Source organism: Denticeps clupeoides, chromosome 12 (genome assembly GCF_900700375.1).
Source record: "Denticeps clupeoides chromosome 12, fDenClu1.1, whole genome shotgun sequence".
Lineage (NCBI taxonomy): Eukaryota > Metazoa > Chordata > Actinopteri > Clupeiformes > Denticipitidae > Denticeps > Denticeps clupeoides.
The window spans coordinates 20,386,711-20,408,033 of NC_041718.1; the positions used below are offsets into that span (position 1 = coordinate 20,386,711).

A 21,323-nucleotide genomic window follows, 5' to 3' on the forward strand; every position below is an offset into this window, starting at 1 on the left:
GGGAGCCCGTTCTCCCTGTCGCACGGGGAGTCGATTTCAGGGCTGGTTGTTTTGCTCTAATTAAAACCATCATGAGCTGGAGAGGGAGGTGTGTGTGTGTGTGTGTGTGTGGGTGACTAACACAGCAAATTAAACTCCGCCGGCCCCCTTTTTTCCCCCCTTCTCCCGTTGCCAGAGAAGGGGAACCTGGCCCATCTTGAGTAATTAGGGGGCAAAATTGTTTAACAGGTACTTAATTAACACTGGATCTGTGCCAGCTCGCTCCGAACCCCCCCGCCCCCCTTTAATTGAGGGCAATATCGGCACGCCGGCCCCGCCCACCCGCTAGCGTTTCCGCCCGCGTCGCCACGGGCAACGCCTCTCACTGATTTCCCATTAGGTGCTAATGGCGGCTGATCCACTAAATTTGTCTCCAAACAAGAGACGCGGCCTACTTTTCCCCCCGTCGGTCCCCCTCTGCCTCCCCGCGACATTTATATCCCCTCAAATGAAGACACTCCACTTCTAATTGACAATTAATTCCAACATCTTCATATTTTTTAATAAGGCTCCTCATCAATCTCGCCATGAAATATTCATTAGGTGCCTAATAATGGCACGGCGTCTGCCTGATGGAAAAAACACCTCCGTGGACACACACACACACACACACATCATATGTAGATAAACTGTCACACAAACAAACAGGTAAATATCAGGGGGATGAACTCATGATATTCTAATAGTGAAGATGGGGGAGGACAGGCCAGGATCCATCTCCTGTACGTTCTAGAACGCCTCCGCGCTTCCACCACCGGCCAACAGAGGGCGACGTTGCTGTTGGGAGTACACCTCAAACTGATGCATTCAGAGTGGCACTTGTACAAAAGTGTGACAAACACACACACACACACACACACGCACAAGAAGAGGATAAAAAGCAGCGACTCACGGGTTGGTTGAAAGGTTTTGGCTCTGAAGGACGCATGTGCAGGTGGGTCATCATGGCCTGCAGACGCTCACTTTCCTTGGCCAGCTGCAGGACACACACGCACACACACACACACACACACACACACACACACACAGAGAGGTCAACAAAACGATCTTCTTAGTCACATCTCAGTCCTGCTGCGGTGGCCAGTGACTCGTCAGATGGGCCCCCGTTTCCTGGAAATCATGTGACTCGTCACAATAACCCCGCCCCCATCCAGCCAAGTGACCCCCCCCCCGGTGCGAAGACCACGAGCTGCTCGCTTGGAAACTTCCGGAATTGCATTTTATTTTATTGCACCAGTCACGCTGAAGAAGTGCTGGCTAATTGGCAACTACCTCCCCATGCTCGGTGTGTGTGTGTGTGTGTGTGTGTGTGTGTGGAATGGCCTCTTTCCCATCCGCCTCCTCCACGCATCTGGCGGCGCCGACAGCGGGCGGAGCAGCAGCCAGGCACCGGTTCCCGCGGTGATGCGTTGTGACACCGCCCGCCTCTGTCACTCTGCGTCTGCAGGCGGCGGCGGTGGCGCTAAACGCTGTTTACCCGCCGCGGCGGTGCCACGCGCAGCCCGTGGCAGGAGCGCGGCGCCGTTATTTTCGGCCGCGCCGGAGCGAGGGGAGGCGGCCAATTAGCGGCTCCGCTTGGCTTGTCGCGAGGACGGGAAACGGAGCCTCATCTGCCGCCGAGGCCTCCGGGGTCCGGCGTCACGTCAAACCCCCCCCCCCCCCCACCTGCTGGCGACGGTGGCCCCGCCGCGGCCGAGCGACGTGTTTAGAAAACAGGCCGGCCCGGCGGCGGCCGATCGGCGGCGTGAAAGCGGCTGATTGGGCCCTCGGCAGAAGCGCCGGTTGGGGCCCCGTCGTGGCGGATTAGAGCCGCCGCGTCTCACGTTTACGATTAATGAACGGCGCTGCCACACTTTCCCTTCCCAGAATCCTTCACTTCGGGGAGCCTCTGGGCCCGTCTGTTAGCACCCCGCCCCCTTCAGAACACCCAGGGTCTCTCATTAGAGTGACACGACCCCTGACCTCTGTCAGGGTGTTCCAGCGTAGATGCCGGCTGGAATGGAGGCGGAGCCACGCATCCTGTGTGTGTGTGTGTGTGTGTGTGTGTGTGTTTAGTTCCGTCTCACCTGAATCTCCAGCTGCTGAACCACCTGCATCTGCACCCTGCACTGCGCCGTACTGCGGTCGTCCAGGGCGTGTTCGTTATTCAGGTGCCTGAGAGAGAGAGGGAGCGAGAGAGAAAGCGAGAGAGAGAGAGCAGGTTAGAGAGATAGAGAGAGCAAGAGAGAGAGAGTGCGAGTTAGAGAGCAAGAGAGAGCAAGAGAGAGCGAGAGAGAGAGCAAGAGAGAGCGAGAGAGAGAAAGTTAGAGCGAGAGAGAGAGCGAGACAGAGAGAGCAAGTTAGAGAGAGCAAGAGAGAGAGCAAGTTAGAGAAAGCAAGAGAGAGAGAGCAAGTTAGAGAGAGAGAGAGCAAGAGAGAGAGAGCAAGTTAGAGAGAGCAAGAGAGAGAGAGCAAGTTAGAGAGAGAGAGAGAGCAAGAGAGAGAAAGTTAGAGAGAGTGAGAGAGATAGACAGTCTCAACATCACTTCTGTATGGTGTGTATGTGTGTCTATATTAAGACCGTAGGGAACGTCCTCATAGGAGCGGAGCGAGGTTGTTTACACAAGGCACACACACGCGGATCATTTTACACGATCCCGGCCAGCGATGACTTCACATAAATAAATAAATCTGCGGCGCGGCCGCGGATCGCTGTTTATTTTCCCGCTCCGAGGGCCTGATCCCGTTTATCAGGAGTCCTTTGGGTCGCGTCACAAGGAAAACATCGGAACAACAACCGACTTCCACCCGCCGGAGTCACGATGGTCTGGACATCTGAAGTGCGACGGGGCCGTGAACTCCACGCGGGAGAACACCTGGATATGATATCATCTGTTTTAAAAGAAAGTTCGTCAGGAGCGCCGACTCGTGTTACCGGCGCCGTGTTTTTCTTTCTATGGCACGGCCGGGCGAGAGAGAGAGAGAGAGAGAGAGCGACGACGAGGGACGAAGAGACGAGGAAGAGGAGGAGGGGGCCTGGATTTCGCCAGACTGGACACAGATGCTGTTTGTTTCCTGTGGGTCGGGGTGGGACAGGTGACCTCATGACCGTCCGCAGCCGGGTTCGGGCAGGGTCACTCAGAGTTCACGCACACACACGTCCATCTTACACACCCACCACACCGTCACCACCCTGCACAACGTTTCTACACAACGTCTCCCGTCCTGCGCTCTCATTGGCTGTCGTCTGAACTGAACTGGCCGAGAGTCAGGGGTCAGGGGTCAGGGGGCATAAGCCTCGGGAGGTGGCGAATGTGGTGCGGACGACTCACTTCCTTCATCGCGGTGAGTAAGGAACCCCCACGCCCGGCTCCGGGGGATTCCGGGCCGGAATTTTTCAGCTGTGCGCTCATACGCGTGGGTGGACACCAGGAGTCATGACCCCTCCCACTCCTCACAATCGGGCCCCGCGGAGGCGGCGGCGACTAAAGAGGCGCGCTCCGCACCTCAAACCCAAACAATGATGTCACCGCGACGTTCATCCGAGCGCCGTGGGCCGCTCCTCCGCCGGCGCGTGTGACATCGGCCCGACTAGGCAGGACTAACAGTAGCCGCCGCCGCCGTGCCGCCAGGGGCCCGAGCGGAGTTCACGCCGTCCCTCAACACAGGCCACGAGGACGGAGCAGGAAACGCCCCCCCGCCAACCAGTGGGCAGTGGTGGCCTAGCGGTTAAGGAAGCGCCCCCCCGTAATCAGAAGGTTGCCGGTTCGAATCCCGATCCGCCAAGGTGCCACTGAGGTGCCACTGAGCAAAGTACCGTCCCCACACACTGCTCCCCGGGCACCTGTCATGGCTGCCCACTGCTCACTCAGGGTGATGGTTAAATACAGAGGACACATTTCACTGTGTGCACCGTGTGCTGTGCTGCTGGGTATCACATGTGACAATCACTTCACTTTTTTAGAAACAGGGGAGGGTGGAGGAAGGTGGCGTGACATCAGACGCCGCGCGGCCAAAACTTTCCCAGACTCCTCTGCTCTCTGACGTGTGTGTCAGTGGCGATCGCTCGCCAACTCCGCCCGCGGCGCGTCTCTGTGGGCACCGCCGCCAGGGACGCATGGGTCGGCCCTCGCTTTCGGGCTCGTTCCTGCACCGTGGTCAAAGTTGAAATGTGTTGAACTTTGACCTCTGCGCGCCGTGACGTATCTCCGAGTGTGCAGGGACATTATCGTCTCGCCGGGAGTTTAGAGAGCCGCGCGTATTTATTTGCACGTCCGAACCAGCCGTTTTTCTGCCGTTTGTGGCTTCATAACGGGAGCATGTGACAGTGAAAGTGAAGTGATTGTCACATGTGATATGCACACAGTGAAATTTGTCCTCTGTATTTAACCGTCACCCTGAGTGAGCCCGGGGAGCAGTGGCACCTTGGCGGACCGGGATTCGAACCGGCAACCTTCTGATTACGGGGCCGCTTCCTTAACCGCTATAATCGTAATCGAATCGTGAGACGGGTGAAGGTTCTCACCTCCAGTAGTGACTGTGACGTTCGAAATGAAACCGTACGCTCAGCGATTAGTCGTCACGCGACACCACAGCATGTGCATCGTAGCTGCTTTTGATGGGCGTTCGCGCGTCGCAGTTCGTCACTTGTCGCTGTCCAATGCTCGTCGGGATTTCGGCGGAAATTGCCGCCAGTAAAACGTCACACGCAGCATTCATCTGAAAGCAACCAAACCTGCGGCCGACCGAACGCTGGTGCTGAACGTTGATTTGCTCCAAACAGCAGAAAGACGGACGCCACGAACGGCAGAAAAGCGCTTAGTTCAGACGTCCATATTTGAATACATTTAACATTTAAGGCATTTGGCAGACTCCGTTATCCAGAGCGACTTACAGCGTGCTTCCATGTCACCATGGATGAAGTGATCAGTTCCCGTTCACTAGGACCCCCAACTATGAATACAATCTTTTTATTCACTCTGTTCTAGTTTCTATACAGAAGTCAGACAAGAAGAAGGTTCCAACAAGTAATGTAGAAATGGAAAGTGATCGAGGACATGGGACAGAGCAGCCCGCTTTATGTTAATTAGTTCTGCGTTCGGTCGCTGCCAGAACTCGGAACCGACCTGCCCCGCCCATGAAATTAAACCGTATCCGTGGACACGCCCGCTAGGACAGTTCCATTAAACTCAGCAGAACCGTACGTGGGAAACACGTGTCCCGAGTCCTAATGACGTTTCGGGTTCAGGAAAGGAGACGGAACGCCTGAGAGCCCCGTAAGAGGGGAACCTGGTCACATGACGCGGCGCGTGGGGCTGGTCCGTAGTTTGGCCGCCGCGCGCTGACGCCTCGTTATTTTAACTCTCTGTGACGGGAGGCTGTTTACGTCCCGTCCCCCCATCATCATCATCATCCTCGCTGCCGGAGACGCCCCGCGAGGGACATCCTTCCCGATGTCTTCGGGAGCATCCGAGAAACAAAAGAGATCTAATTGTAAATGAGCTAATTAAGTCGAGCGCTAACGAAGCGTGGAAACAATTTGCTTGACCCGACAGCGGAGTGGAGAGAGGGAGAGGGGAGCTGATCCGCCCGAGAGGCGGAGGGACAGCTGACGTACCAGCAGACATCTGACGGTGGCCTAGCGGGTAAGGGAATCAGGACTCGTAACCAGAAGGTTGCCGGTTCGAGTCCCGAAGCGAGGGCACCGTCCCCACCATCGCCCGTCCCCCCGGGCGCCTGTCATGGCTGCCCACTGCTCACCAAGGGTGACGGTTAAAAGCAGAGGACATGTTTCACCGTGTCACCGCGTGCTGTGCTTCACCATGAGAATCACTTCACTTTCACTTTTCACACCTGCTTGAACATAGACAACAAATATCCCTCACAACCACACTCATTTATACACACACACACACACACACACACACACACACACACACACACCACCCATCACATCACCCGCCGGGTGGGCGGAGTCTGGGGTCCAGCCACAGAACACGCAGATGATCTCGAACCAGCGTACTCTACACCAGCCGGTCGTGTTCTGGATTCACACCACGGGTTGTCGTGGCGATGGAAAAATCCCCCCTCCCTCCCTCCCTCCTCCCCCCCAATCATCAGCGACCTGTCAGCGGCGCTTCAGTGAGGAATTTGTCTGTTCTGCAGAACAAACATCACACCTACGGCGCTGAAGTTGGGCAGATCCACTTTCACACTCGCCGTCGGGGAACTGAGTCACATCACGAAATGCTGACAGGTGTGTGTGTGTGTGTGTGTGTGTCAGTGTCACTCACTTGATGAACTGTCCCATGTCGTCACACAGCGCTTCACAGCCGGGCCACTTGCACTCGCCGTGGCCGTAGAGGGGGTGTGTCCCTGTGTGCTCCTCATGCGGAGCGCTGCGCCACAAACACAGAGAGACAAGATCTCAGGACCAGAACCGGAACCCTGGAGAACCGCACTGAAGGGTCTCCGGGTAAACAGCAGAGTCTCGCAGGACAGTTTATGGGCTGTTTGTTGTGGCGAGAACTCAAGTCTCAGTGGCACTGACGTAAGAACAGAAGAACGCGCACACACACCAAACCAACCAACGCCATAAAGGAGTAAGAAGAGAAATAAAAACTAAACAACTGGCCAGGATTTAACCAAAAAAAATAAAAAAGTGTTTTTGTATTCTGTAATATAAACGCTTTGGTTGACCATCAAACATCCCATGAAAAGTCCATAAAAAAAAACATTTTAATCCGTACAAAATGAGATAAAATGTGTAGGAGAATGGGTGAAGAACACACACACACACACATGCACGCACTTTGACCCAGGTTATAATCTGGACCACGAAGCGCAGGAACCAGAGGAACGTCACCGGTGGTCCCTTGCAGGGGAACGGTTCTGGTTGCAACTGTTCTCTCGGAGTCTCGAGGAGCTTCTGTAGCGGAGCCAGGCCGCGCTGACGAGTCTGGGGTGGAGGGGACGTCTGCTCTTATTATCTGTTTTACTTGAGGGGACGCCAGGCTCTTTACTGTGGCCAGACACCACTGCGGGTCTGGAGCAGCGTCCTGTTCTCCGCTTGCAGCACACACACACACACACACACACACACACACACACAGCAGGACAGCTTCTGGCTTCTCCCAGGCGTGTGTTGGACAGCAGCAGACGGGGGACGATGGTAGCTGAGGGTATGAAGAACTCTTCCCAGAACCACATCACAGGCCTCCATAACGCTGGCCAGCTGTCCTCCCACCGTGGAGCTGGGAACTCTGGCCCCTCCCCCAACACGTCAGACCCCTCCCCTTTGCCCTGGTCTATGTGCTGCTGATGCTCCTCCCACACGGTCCAAAACTGAGCCTCATATGGTTGACAGATGCTCCGCCCACACAGTCTATATACAGATACTGACCACACTTTCCACATGCCCAACACACACCGCCCACATGCGTAGTGCCGACATCAGCCACACACACACACATACAAAAACCCAGCCATGAGGCGTTCTGTGCACGTGTGTGTGTGTGTGTGTGTGTACTCACTGGGCGCTCTGCAGGTGAGAGCCTTTGGGGTAGGGAGTGGTCTGCTCGTCACTGGACTCCCCCTTTGTGAAGGAAGAAATCCACTCGAAAAGTCTCGCTCTTCAAGAAAAAAAAAAAACGGAGAGAGTTCGCAAGAAGCAGGAAGAGCGACACACACTCACACTTCATTCATCATAGAATACTTATATTTTTTAATATCTACATGCACACACACACACACACACACACACACACACAGTCTTGTTGAACTTGCACAGAGGTGATGGTATTATTTCACACACACATGCCAAAAGTGTCCAATGAAAGCGTGTAAAGGTTAAACTCCGCCCCCAAGCACAACTGAAACCAGCTGTGCTCAAAGTGGTCACCCTAAGGTCACCTATGTCCACAATCATAACATCTGACTTAAATACATTTACAATATAGAGACGTTTTCAGACGCCCTTATCCAGAGTGCCTGGTTACAGGGACAGTCCCCCCCTGGAGACACTCGGGGTTCTGTGTCCTGCTCAGAGACACAATGGTAGTAGGTGGGGTTTGAACCTGGGACTTTGTGGTCTCTTGGTTCGTAGGCGAGAGCCTTACCCATGAAAACCAATGGCAACACACGGATGAAATGCAGCGTTTAGGCCCCGCCCCTTCCGCACCGCTCACCTGTCTCTCTTTGGAGTGTGCAACGCGTGCTGTCCGTTTGCCAGGGGGTGTGGGGGGATCTGAGGTGAGACCTTGGCGGCCGTAAATGAGGTAGAGTTGGAGCTGTTGGTGCTCAGGTCCAGGCCTTCGTGCTTCATGGCCTCCTCGGTGCTCTGGACCCCGGCCACGTCCTTCCACAGCTGCTGCAGGTCCGTCGGACACATGGCTGCTGGGCAGAAAAAACAGTGAAATTTGTCCTCTGCATTTAACCCATCACCCTGAGTGAGCAGTGGGCAGCCATGACAGGCGCCCGGGGAGCAGTGTGTGGGGACGGTGCTTTGCGCAGTGGCACCTCAGTGGCACCTTGGCGGATCGGGACTTGAACCGGCAACCTTCTGATTACGGGGCCGCTTCCTTAACCGCTAGGCCACCACTGCCCCCTGAGCGTCGCCTCCTCGCGGGGAATCGAACCCCGGTCTAGGGGATACTCACAACCTATACTAACAAGGAGATAGAAATATATACTCTAGTAAAAGTATATCTTTTTACGTATGACTTTATTGACTTTGTAGGATCAGCTCAAGCTAGGTGGGCGTTAGGGCCGTTACCCTTATTAAGCACAAAGCCCCGCCCCTTGGCAGGGCACAAGGCCGCCCGGGGGACTTATTAACGGCGTGGGAACGGGAGTTACGGGAGAGGCCTGGGCATCCAAGACGGGAGAGGGCGGCTAATTCCGGCGTGTTTTTGTTATCTTTCCCCCGCAACTCCCGTCTCGAACCCTGTCCGTAATTACCGCTGTTCCGCCGCGCCGCCGGGGCCTTCGCTCTTTATTTATCTCCTCGGCGCTTCTGAAGCGGCGCGGCCCGCGGTGTTATCTCGCGCGGCGGACAGTTAGCAGCAGTCCAAATATTATGTCTGGTCCGGCGGCGTTCCTGTCGCGGGTCCCGCCAAAACAAAACTCCCCTCTTGGCAGGAGTCGGGCGGATGATGAACGGACCGCCGCAGAGAGTTCCCTCTCCGCCCTGATAACCGGGGGGAAAGGCATCATGGGTAAATGGGCGTGCTGCACCAAGGGGGCTTGACTGTATTAACGTCGCGTTTGAATTGCCGGCGGCGGGGAGACGGGCGGGGCACTTCCTCCGTCGGGCCATCTGCGCGGCGTCAGCCGGGCATTGTGGGATACATCCATCCCTGCACGGGACCCTCCGGGCTCTTTTTTTTTTAAAAAAAAGTGGGGGCGGAGGGTCAACAGGGGGCGCCGCTGTTCATCTTCCTGCCGAAGGCCGACCACTTCCTGCTCACGTCAGAGAGGAGAAATGGAAGCGCCAGCAGATGGATCTACAGACCACCTCGTCCCACCCGCCCAAAAAACAAAAAAACAAACAACAGGCGCTAACTCCGCCCCCGGCCGGGCGGATAAAGGCCCTTTCAGCGGCCCGCAGGGCACCGCCGCCCAGAAGAATTCCTACGCTCGGCTGCCCCATCATAATGGACGCCTTCTTTCTGGGGAGGGATCGTGGGGGAATTCCGTGGAGCTTGTCGCAGAAGGGATTCCAGGAGCTCGGAGTTTATTGTTCCCGAGACCCTCAAAAACCGGTGACATAAGTGGAAAGTGTGTGTGTGTGTGTGTGTGTGTGTGTGTGTCCTGCACGGCTCCACAAACACGTCCTCTCCGTCCAGGCCAGGATCTGACCACGATTCGTTTCCTCTGTGCGCGTGTTGGACGGAGATCGACGACTTGCTGTTTTCTTAAGATTGAAATAATCAGGCCTGTCAGGGGTGATGGGGGCCGTAAAAAAACGTCTCGGAACGCTGCCCGCCCCCCCCCGCCCTTCCTTCTCCTGTAACGTGACAGTCGGTGGAACCTGTAAAAAAGACGTGCGCTTCCCGCTGGAAAAACGGGCTCGCTCTGTCCGGCCCACCCGTATTTTACCCGTCATTTCATGTCGTGGTGAGCGTACCTTGCTGCAGGCTCTGGATGGCCACGGGCCCCTGGCTGGGCTGCAGGTTGACCAGCCCCTGCCTCTGCAGGGTGAGGAGGTGCTGCTGCTGCAGCTGCTGCATCTGGATCAGCTGCTGCTGGAACGCCAGCTGCTTGCTGCCCAGCTGCGGGAGAGAGAGCAGGTCCACGGTCACACACGCACGCAGCAGTCACATGACCCAAGTAATACAGCTTCACTTCATCTTTTACCTCATTTAGCATTTTACAACATTAGAAATGCGACAAAGTCGTGGTTTCGTTGTCTGACTGTGACGGGACGGGACGGGACGGGACGGGACGTGAAATGGCAACGATCCGGCGGCAAAATAATAATTAAAAATATCATAATTCACATTATGCATGTTGATCCCCGAATGAACGAACACACACACACACACACACGTACGAATAAATGAATTTAATTGTTAAGTAATATGATGCATAAACAGAATGTACGGAGCGTTACGGGGAGGAGGCGGGGCATGTTTTTTTGGAAGATAACGGCGTGATGGATGCGGCCCTTCCTGACCGCCGCCGTCTGAAGTCGTCCCCCCCCCGCCGCCGCAGAGCGTCCTTATCTCCCGCCCCCGATAACACATGCCGGCAGAGCGGAGGGCGCGGCCGGCAGGAAACCGGGAGAATGAATCACGGCGGCTCCTCCGCCGCTGTCTGGAACCACCGGCGGCCGCGGGCTGCCGGGAAGGCCGGGGTCACACTTGCAAAGGAACGGCCATCCGAAGGTGTCGGAATGAACCGTATAATCGATGCACCGCGATGGTGCCTGGTGATTTTCTGGCCTGATCTGAGCACAGCGGCGCTCCGGGTCGGAGTTGCGCGCTGCACGTGTCCGAATGTCCAGAGATCTACAACACAACATTTTGTTTAGAGAACCACGGGCGTCGCGGTCCCCTAAACGTCCTCTGACATTACTTTTTTTCGGTCTTGCTGGTCCCCTATTTCTGTATCTGAACTCGTGGTGCAGAATTCCAGCCACTTTGATCCAGTCCCACAATGAGGTTTCACCGTCTGTAGCTTTATATGCTAATGAGGAGGAGAGAGGCGGGACGAGGTGGAGAGCGGCCTATAGAAGTCGAGGGGACATGAACCGAGCAACTGCAACGCTTCACACGTTTGGAAGCCATGACGGTCAGTGGAGATCATGTTTTAGGGGCGGGGCAGGAAATTCTCTGGGCGGAAAAAGCATGAGAAACGGGAGGTGACCTTTCCCCTTATGACGTCATAAGGGGACAAATTGCAGATCCGACCATTTGAGCTGCCGGTGAAGCAGAACGACCAAAACACTCTTTACACCGACTGCCAGGACCGTAGACCGGCTCGGGGAACTCGTATTAATGTTAAATCATCTTATAAAGTGAAATTTTCATGATAAGCGACCTTTAAGAAGGTTTACATAAAAGTCTGAGGTTTCCTTCTTGGTGAGGGACACACACACACAACGAGACGTGAGGGAAACGGCGCAGAGGAACAGGTAGATAAAGCTGGAAGCTGGAGAGAAAGAGGGAAGGGATGATGGACAGCAACTTTTGCAGACCCACACTTCTCTCCCCCCCCTCTGTCCATCTCCAGCCGTCCTCCTCCTCCCCCTCGTCTGTGTGTTTGGGTCCCCGGAGACACAGTTCACGTTCTTTAACACATTGTGTCTGCGTTCTGTTTACATTAGATGCAGTTGAGTGGCTGAAGCTCGTGGAGTAACAGGCCTGTCAGCTTGATTTATGAGCACATCAAACAGAGTTTGGGCACGCCACGCCGGACTGACAGCGCCACTTCATTAGGCCGACTCCGGGGCGACTCGAGAACTCAACCGTCAAAGCCGTCGCTCAGAGGAGCAGGAAAGGAGAAGGGGGGGGGGGGGAGAACGAGGGAGGAAAAAAAAAAAGTGCAAAGAGCCAGAACCGACGACACGTGAACCTGCCGGCGCCGCCGTCTCCTCTTCCTGCTTCCTCGGCGCCTAACGAAGAAGCGGGCGGCAATTAAAGCCCCGAACCGCCGCATTTCTCCTCGTCCTCTGGTCCCGCCCAGCAGCTAGGTAGCCCCCCTCGCTTTATCTACCCCGACGTTTTGGACACGGAATACTGCATGAAGTTCCTTTATTTTTTACGCCAATCAGCACGCCAATAACCGCGAGTCTCGAATCCCTACTCTAATATGGTACGATGCGGGCGTCAGTTATCGAGAGTTTTTCTCGTGTTATCGCAACATCACCAAAGAAGTTTTGTAGAAATCTTCTCGTGATCTTCTCACGTTGGGCGGCGCGATTTCACACAATATCGACGTTTCCAATTGTTCACGGGTACTGGACAGGAATGCGGCAAACTGCTATTTCTCTGGCACTTCCTGTTTACAGTGAAAGCGAATGTGCTGAGAGAAAAAAGATTTAAATAAATGTAGACCAAAAATGAGAAGAAACATAAAAACGAGCCTGTTCATAACTTCCAGTAACACATTTACATTTACGGCACTTATCAGACGCCCTTATCCAAGGCGACTTACAATCAGTAGTTACAGGGACGGTCCCCCCCTGGAGCAACTCAGGGTTAAGTGTCTTGCTCAGGGACACAATGGTAGTAGGTGGGATTTGAACCTGGGTCTTCTGGTTCATAGGTGAGTGTGTTACCCACTAGGCTACTAACACGGAACCCAATAGTGCTCTACAGAAAAGGGGATCAATATGCATACAGGAGGTGGCTACCTGCCTCACCTCTGACCCCTCCCCCATCTCCAGAAAATGTCACCTGTACTCAGGTGTGTGTGTGTGTGTGTGTGTGTGTGTGTGTTGGCATACTACCATAACTTGGTACCCTGCAGAATTCAGCTTAGCGAGGTGTGAGGAAGTTTAAACCTCGTTTAAGCAGCAGATTCTTCACCCCGCCTCCGCCGGGCAATTAGGCCCCGCCCCCTTTTAAACTGTAACACCTTCATTACCCAGAGGTGCTCCTCTGCCTGCGGAACGTTAATTGACAATTAAAAGCCGCCAGCAGCTGGCCGTAAACAGGGATTTCCTGCAGGCTTAGCAGCGCTGACATGTAAATTAATACTTAACGAGTATTAGCTGAGAACCGCGCACGTCCCACCCCCACCCACACGTCCTAATCCCAGCATTCAATCACACACACACACACACACACACACTGTGATCCAATGTGTGTATAAAATCTGCGTTTGCCTAAACATTTGTTTATGAATGAAGCGTTTGCACACGGATAAGTATGTGTACAAGTGTGTGTGTGTGTGTGTGTGTGTGTGTGTGTGTGTGTGTACCTCTTTGGCCTGCTTCCCTGCCTGTTGTTGCTGCTGTGTGAGGAGCTGTAGGTGCAGCTGCTCCTGCTGTTTCTTATAGTACTCCTGCAGCTGGAGAGAGATCACACACACACACACACACACACACACACACACACCATAAATACACTGGCAACACACACCTTCGAACAGCAGTTCGGCACTTGAAATATACACACAAATGTACACACAAGTTAAGAAAGACCTGGACAGATAAAACTGTCACGTGATTCGCTCACATGGGACAATTATTCATGCGTTGTTTGTACCCAATATTATCAAAAACAACACACACACACACACACACACACACACACACACTTACTCTTTTTCAGACACACTTTCCATTTTTACGTTGCGATTCAGCTGCACACCTGGCGAGAGGGTGAGCAGGAGGAGCCGCCCGTAAATCTTCGGCGCCTGTTGGCAGCTCACCTGCCTGAAACGTTTCTCAAGATTTATGCGCCACCTGCCCCTCCAAACCACCTGCAGCGCCCCGACGCCCATTCAACCAGCGGGCAGCGGGGCACAGACCACCTCCTCAACTTTACTGGGCCAGAGAACCCATCAACCAGGAGAGAACCAGAGGAGAACCAGGAGAGAACCAGGAGAAAAACAAGAGAAGGAAAGATGAAGGACAGAACAAGGAGAGAACAAGAAGAGAAGCAGGAGAGAACCAAGACAGTACAAGAAGAAAAAGAATGAGAGAACCAGGGGAGAACCAGGACAGAACAATTAGAGAACAAAGAGTGAACCAGAAAAGAACAAGAAGAGAACCAGGAGAGAAGAAGGAGAGAACCTGAAGAGAACAAGGAGAGAACCAGAAGAAAAAAAGGAGAGAACAAGGAGAAAACGAGGAGAGAACCAGGAGAGAACTTGGAGAGAACCAGAAGAAAAACAGGAGAGAGGAAGGAAAGATGAAGGACAGAACAAGGAGAAAACAAGGAGAGAACTTGGAGAGAAGCAGGAGAGAACCAGGATGTCCAGACAACCTGCTGGACTGATCTGACCTCGTCTTAAAAAATAACAAATGAAGAAGATTAAAGGTCCTAAATTGCACCACACGCAGAACCCTTTCTTGACGAAATGCCGGTAAGGAAGGGGGTCTGGCCAGCACCCACCGTTCCCCCGTCACACACCTCATCTGACCCCAGGGACACCCCACTTTTCAGGTCCTTCATTTACTCGTCAAAGAGTCAAAAGGGACGGAACCCTGAGGAACCAATCCAGCAGAATCCCACTACGTCTACACGGCCCTGAAATACCGCTGATTCTAGAAGAAGGCGCATCGGAAACGTTCCAGGCAATGAGGAGCTGTTTCATCCCGTCCGTTTCAGAACCCCCCACTCCTGATAACATCTATTCACGCACTCGTATCGGCAAACACACCCGGTTCTAACATACGGTACGGTTCTGGAGCTTCGGCCGTAAAAATGCACATTGCGCGAACATCTGTGAATGTGTGTGTTCTAAGCTGGAACCTGGGCCCATAAATCCGAGCTCTGATGTCGGAGCGGAGTGGAGTTTGTTAAATGTGAAATCCACGTTCCTTCCAGACGCAGCCGGTGGTGGCGGCGGTGGCCCCGCCTCCCCCGCCCGGGGCTCCGGAACCTCCCGCGAGGAACGGGAACGAAGAGAGCCGGGCAGGCGGCAAAACCCCATTTAACGGCCTGCGGGCCCGTCCTCCATTATCGCACCGCGGGCCGGGCTGAACCCTCCGCCACGCGCCGGCGCCGCCCGCACACTCATTACCCCCCTAATTCACGGCGCCGAGGAGCGACGCGCAGTTGGGGGAATAATTAAAAGGATAATTAAGGGCGTTTTAATGATTTGATTCAGTGCCCCGCCCTCGTCGCCGGGCGCTCGCCCCCCGTTCCCATTACCCCGACCTTGGTTTTATTTAACGGAAGATCAAAAAAGGAGGGAAAAAATCTGCACCGGCTGCGGCGTAATTACAGGTCCGACGGAATTAGGGGTTAACGTGCGTGACGCATATGCACCAACGTTTCGCTCCGCCCTATAGGATCTATAGCCACGTTGTGACCTCTGACCTGAGTTTAAAAACGTGCTTGCGGAGAGGGGACCAGAGGACGTGGAGTCAGCACAACCGATTCTGCATCGATTACATAATAACGAGAGAAAGTGAGGCCCGAACTCGCATCTCACCGATGAAACGTAACGCGAAGGCATGTAGACGAATTGATGCGTTGATTTTCGTTATAACTGTAATCGAATTGAACGATGAGACCAGTGAGGGTTCACGCCTCTACTACACGTGTGGCGACTTTTTAACATCTCATCAGCAGATTTGCAGTGAAGATCAGTAGTTCCGCTGTTCCGTTGTTGAAACCGGTACCTCCGGTGGGCCGCGTGGTCCGAAAATACGTGCCGGAAAGACTGCCGAAGGAGTTCAATCAGCAAATAACATTTTCGCCATTTACCAGACTTACAGTCAGTAGTTACAGGGACAGTCCCCCACTGGAGACACTCGGGGTTAAGTGTCTTGCTCAGGGACACGATGGTAGTAAGTGGGGTTTGAACCGGGGACGAGTGTGTTACCCACTAGGCTACTACCAAATAACAGTAAAACCAAATGTTGCGTTACGTGAACTGCACGAATGCTCCTCTATGAAAGATCTTCAGGTCGCCTACGGCATCGGCTCACCCCAGAAAAACGATTATTTACTCACGCGGGCGTGACATCATATCTGTCAGTGCGCGAGGTGAAAAGGTTGGAGGGTGTGTGTGTGTGTGTGTGTGTGTGTGTGTGTGTTCGGGGCCAGGCATGCTTAGCGCCACCCTGTTAAATAGTTCAGATGCGTTCGTTCCTGCGCGCCTGGGGCCACGCCCCCCCGTGGACAGGTGGAGGCGGGGCGGGGTGTGCGGGCACGCGAGCGAGCCGAGCAGCCGAGTGAGTAAACAGCATCAAGCGCGGCGGCGCGATCCGAGCGCGGCGTTCACACCCCGCCGGGTTCTAACCCGACCCGGCGGCGGCGGGAACGTGTTTACAGGCATGTTAGCGAGTCTGTGGCGATTCACCAAGAAAATCACCAAGTAAAAGACAGAGAGAGAGAGAGAGATGGACGTGTAAGAGGCGGAGTCAGGGTGGTGAGGGGCGGAGCTTCACCTGCTGCAGCATCAGTGCCTGTTGCTGTTGCAGCAGCGCCTGCAGCTGAGGGGGTGACAGGATCTGCTGCATCTGCTGAGGGGTGATCATCTGGGGGGTCATCATCGCCATGGAGACAGGAACCTGAAGGGGCGGAGCAGCATAGAAAGGGTTAGAGCAGCAAGCGCGCACACACACACACACACACACACACAATAAATGCAGAAAAAAAGTGAAGAAAGTAGCTGAGAGGCGATCAGAACGCAGCATCACGGTGGGTTTTACGCTTCCGACATAAACATTCCACACCAATCACACCACGGTCGTCACTGTCAAAACCTGGCACACACACACACACACACACACACACACACACACACACACGCTCTTATGTACACGTATCTGGAGATCAAATCACGGCTGGGATTTCGGAGTCTTATCTCCGTGAACTACTTCAATAAACACATTATTATGGTTCGCTATCCGGAGAATCGCGCCTCTGGAGGGAGGGGGGGGGACACAAACAGTCCGATAAGATGCTAATCTGCGGGAAACGAGTCGCAACAGTCCGGAAAACAGCGCACTTCCGATCCGCGGACAAAAACAAAAAAAGTGGGAGAAAATTGGCGCGATGCTAATCTCGCTCCGAACACGACCAGGCGAGGCGAGCAGAAGGCGGCACTTTTCTCCCAACAGGACCGTTCCCGTCAGCACCCACATCAGCAACCTGGCAGATACGCCGCGTTTTTCAGGAAATCCGCCGTTAGTTAGAAATTCACCAAAAATAAACACAGCACCTCCCATTAAATGAGCAAAAATGCATCAATACGACTATGACGGCCCCGCAAGGCTGGTAGTAGTGGGTCTAGTGGGTAACACACTCGCCTATGTACCAGAAGACCCGGGTTCGAACCCCACTTACTACCATCGTGTCCCTGAGCAGGACACTTAACCCTGAGTGTCTCCAGGGGGGGACTGTCCCTGTCACTACTGATTGTAAGTCGCTCGGGATAAGGGCGTCTGGTAAATGCCGTAAAATGCGAAACGAGCTAAATGATGACGGTCAGGACACGACCAATCCGATTTCACCGGGCTCCCCGTTCACCTACCGCTCGCTTGCCAGCAGCCGGCGAACGGGAATAAACGTATTTACAGGCAACGGCTGCTTTAACACAGAAACACGAGTGCAAATTACAAGGCCCTTAATGTGGAAATTTATCTACGTTTCCCCTTCAAAGCGCCGCGGCGGGCGGTGGGAGGTGCCGCGCCGCGCCGCCGTCCAATCTGATATTTGCATTCATTTGTTTTGCCGCGCCGGATGAGTGCCCGTCTTCTTCGGCGGCCTATCTGTTCAAAGTCTCGAGGGTGGGAGTGCTGGTGGGGGGACGGGCAGATAAAGAGAGCGAGGTGTGTGTGCGCGAGAGAGAGAGAGCTGTCAGGGGCAAATTAAATCTGTAAAAGGGCCGATTTGACTTCGTAAACAAGAGTGGCAGTAAATACGAAGTCCCCCCCCACCCCCGTCTCGCCCGCGGTGGGGGGGATAAAGGAGCCGCGCTCGCGCGAGCGAGTGCCGTATGGTTATCAGCCGCGGAGCGCGACCGCTGGGCCCTGTCCAATCCTTTATTGTAAACTGCCATATCACGATCAAACAAGCCATCCATATCCTAACACACTCAATCATGAAATCCCTGCACGCCGGGCGGGGCGGTCGGGGGTCCCCGGGGTGCAGGACGCGGGCCCTTCAGCGGGACGTGACAGAGACAAATGGGCGCAAGTGGGCTTTCTGAGCGATGCGCTACGACGGGGAGGGTGTTTTTTTTACACCTTGGGGGAAAGGCGAGGGGGGGCGGGGCTGAAACGTGGCCGCCACCGTGACCAAGTGGCGCTCTCGGGCGGCGCTGGCCGACGTTTGACTTTTAACAGTCGTTTCATTACCTGGTACGACCGCAGATTAAGTACACGGCAGCCTGGGTAAAGAGCCGATATTGACGGAAAACGGCATTTTACTCAGGGGCGTCGTCAGAAGGTTGCCGGTTCGAATCCCGAATCCGCCAAGGTGCCACTGAGCAAAGCACCGTCGCCAAATTAAATGCAGAGGACACGTTTCGCCGTGTGCACCGCATGCTGTGCCGCAGCCTCTACGTTTCAGGAACCCGTCCTGGTGAAGACCATTCTGCATGCACAGGGGAATAAAACGCATGGAGTCCAGAGGAGAGAAGGTCCCGCCCCCGCGTGGAGGGGCGGGGCCGGACGGGGGCTGGGCGGGCACCTGGCAACGTGCCAGTCGGAGGCGCCATTTGCTTGTCACTCCCGAGGCGGGAAATGAAAACCCGTAATTAATTGCTCTTCTGCATCCCGCTCTGGCCATGACAACCCGTACATTTTATTTTATACACACGTCCATTGACATTTCCAAGTTGCGGGCGTAATAATTACCGGAGTTCTAACACCTTCCGTTCCGCGCTCGGTGGATTGACGAGCGCCCTGAATGCGGAGTTGTTAAGGTTTGACGCCATTAATTGCCCCTATAATCTAATATCACAAAGGCGGACGATTACACACCCCGAGCTGCGCATGCAATTCGACACTAGGGTTCCAGAGCGGCGCGCGAAAACAAAGGCCCCGCCATTAGCGGCTTGACGGCCGCCGACAAAAGCGCGGCACAATGCGGAATTATATTTTCATTCCGCTTTGTCTCTCGCCATAAATGACTCCCCCCCCCACCCCACCCTCCATCTGGCTGTGAATAGGGCCGGTAATAGAGGAGCCTGAAAAAAAAAAAAAACCCCGGCACGGTTCGAAGTCGGGCGTGTATTAAATGCGTTTAATTTCCCCCCCTTTTTCCTCGCGGTGCATGCTAATTTAAAAAAGGAGAGAGAGAGAGATGTGAGTTAGATATGGGGGTGAATACTATTCTGTTTAAATGTCGTAACTGCACTTGCAAAAACATACACACACACACACACACCACAGGCCAGCGGTGGCATGGCGGTCAAGGAAGCGCCCCCGTAATCAGAAGGTTGCCGGTTCGAATCCCGATCCGCCAAGATGCCACTGAGCAAAGTCACCGTCCCCACACACTGCTCCCCGGGCGCCTGTCATGGTGCCCACTGCTCACTCAGGGTGACGGTTAAATGCAGAGGACACATTTCACTGTGTGCACCGTGTGCTGTGCTGCTGTGTATCACAATGACAATCACTTCACAAGGTGACTAATTAACGAGGACGTCAGGGCCGCAGAATTACAACGATCGGGAAATGGCATCTTCTGGAGCAGATGCTCCTGCCAGCGGGTATGAAAGGCTGATCCGGGATCAGTGCGGCTGGATGTAAACGCGCGGCGAGGGTCTGATCTCCACCCGGCCGCACTCGTCTCCCCCGCCCGCCTCTGATTGGGCCTTAATGAGACGACGGCTGCGGAGGCTCCGCCGCCCACCCCTCCCCACCCCGCGCGCCATTAACATGCCGGCGCTGCGCCGGCCTGCGCCACCAGGGTCTCGGCGCAATTGACAGAGGTCACCGGCGGCGCGGGGGGGGGGGAAGAGAGGGAGAACACGGCGGGGGAAAGGAAGATGGACGTCTGAGGCAGAGCAGTAATTAGAGGAGGAGGGTTTTTTTTTTCTTTTTTTGAAGAGCGAGTTTAACTGATTAACAAAGAGAGAAAAGAGAGGGAAAATGGGGAAGGGGGGAGGACGGGGAGCGGGGCAGAATTACAGAGGAGGAGGAAGAGGAGGAGGAGGAAGAACTCGAGTCCCGGCGGGGTTCTGTGAGTGGGTGCAACGCGCGGCGATACAAACAGCGGCCTAAAAAGATAAAAACCCTCATGCAGAGGCAGCAACCTGCACGTTCTAGAACCCGGTTCTCACGAAGAACACCAAGGTGAACCGACCGTCCTTACATTCACAGTTACAGCATTTACCAGACGCCCTTATCCAGATCAGTAGTTACAGGGACAGTCCCCCCCTGGAGACACTCAGGGTTAAGTGTCTTGCTCAGGGACACAATGGTAGTAAGTGGGATTTGAACCTGGGACTTGTGTTACCCCACTAGGCCACTACCACCCTACTATCTATCTATATTCTATCAAACCATCCCGACAAGAAGCTACGAGCTGTAGTTAGTCATGATTGGTAATTAATAGGCCTGACCTGTACAACTCAATTGAAAATTAAATAAATTAAAAAAATTCTAAATAATATTCAAAGTACGATAAGCCGGTTGTATAAGTGTGCACAACTAACTGTTGTTGGCTTAATTACGTCTTATCGGCTTTGCATTTACGGCATTTACCAGATGGCCTTATACAGAGCGTCTTACAATCAGTAGTTACAGGGACAGTCCCCCCCTGGAGACACTCAGGGTTAAGTGTCTTGCTGAGGGACACAATGGTAGTAAGTGGGGATTGAACCTGGGTCTTCTGGTCCATAGTGTGTTACCCGCCAGGCTACTACCACCCACCACCCCGTCCTCGTCATGCGGCATAATTGCAGCAGATTTCGTGGCTTTTTGCACCTAAAGGTCATCCTGTCTCACTTTGTCTATTTACGTCATGTGACCTCATTGGTTACAGTTGGGGGTCAGATGCTAACTGCGCATTTTATAGGCGCGGCACTTGCGCTCTGCACAGCGTAAATCGTCGCAAGCTCGACCAAGCGGACCTGGCCCTTTTATTAAGCATGCAGGCCCCCCCCGTTTGAGATCTGAAGGCAGATCAGAGAGATTCCGCATTCCACCGGGCCTCTCTTCAGGAGAGAGA

At 54.3% G+C, this 21,323-nt stretch overlaps 1 protein-coding gene across 2 annotated transcripts in view; it reads right to left on the reverse strand.

Annotated features, from left to right (window-relative positions):
• Positions 1 to 21,323, reverse strand: part of foxp4 (forkhead box P4) — a 69,063-nt gene that overhangs the window by 8,824 nt on the left and 38,916 nt on the right. For both annotated transcript variants that reach the window (XM_028998138.1, XM_028998139.1), the window contains 8 exons: positions 16,589 to 16,711; positions 13,444 to 13,533; positions 10,145 to 10,289; positions 8,205 to 8,409; positions 7,551 to 7,649; positions 6,312 to 6,416; positions 2,106 to 2,193; positions 932 to 1,015 (listed from right to left, as the gene is read on the reverse strand). In XM_028998138.1, coding sequence (XP_028853971.1) covers positions 932 to 1,015; positions 2,106 to 2,193; positions 6,312 to 6,416; positions 7,551 to 7,649; positions 8,205 to 8,409; positions 10,145 to 10,289; positions 13,444 to 13,533; positions 16,589 to 16,711 — 939 coding nt within the window. The remainder of the gene's footprint in view (positions 1 to 931; positions 1,016 to 2,105; positions 2,194 to 6,311; positions 6,417 to 7,550; positions 7,650 to 8,204; positions 8,410 to 10,144; positions 10,290 to 13,443; positions 13,534 to 16,588; positions 16,712 to 21,323) is intronic.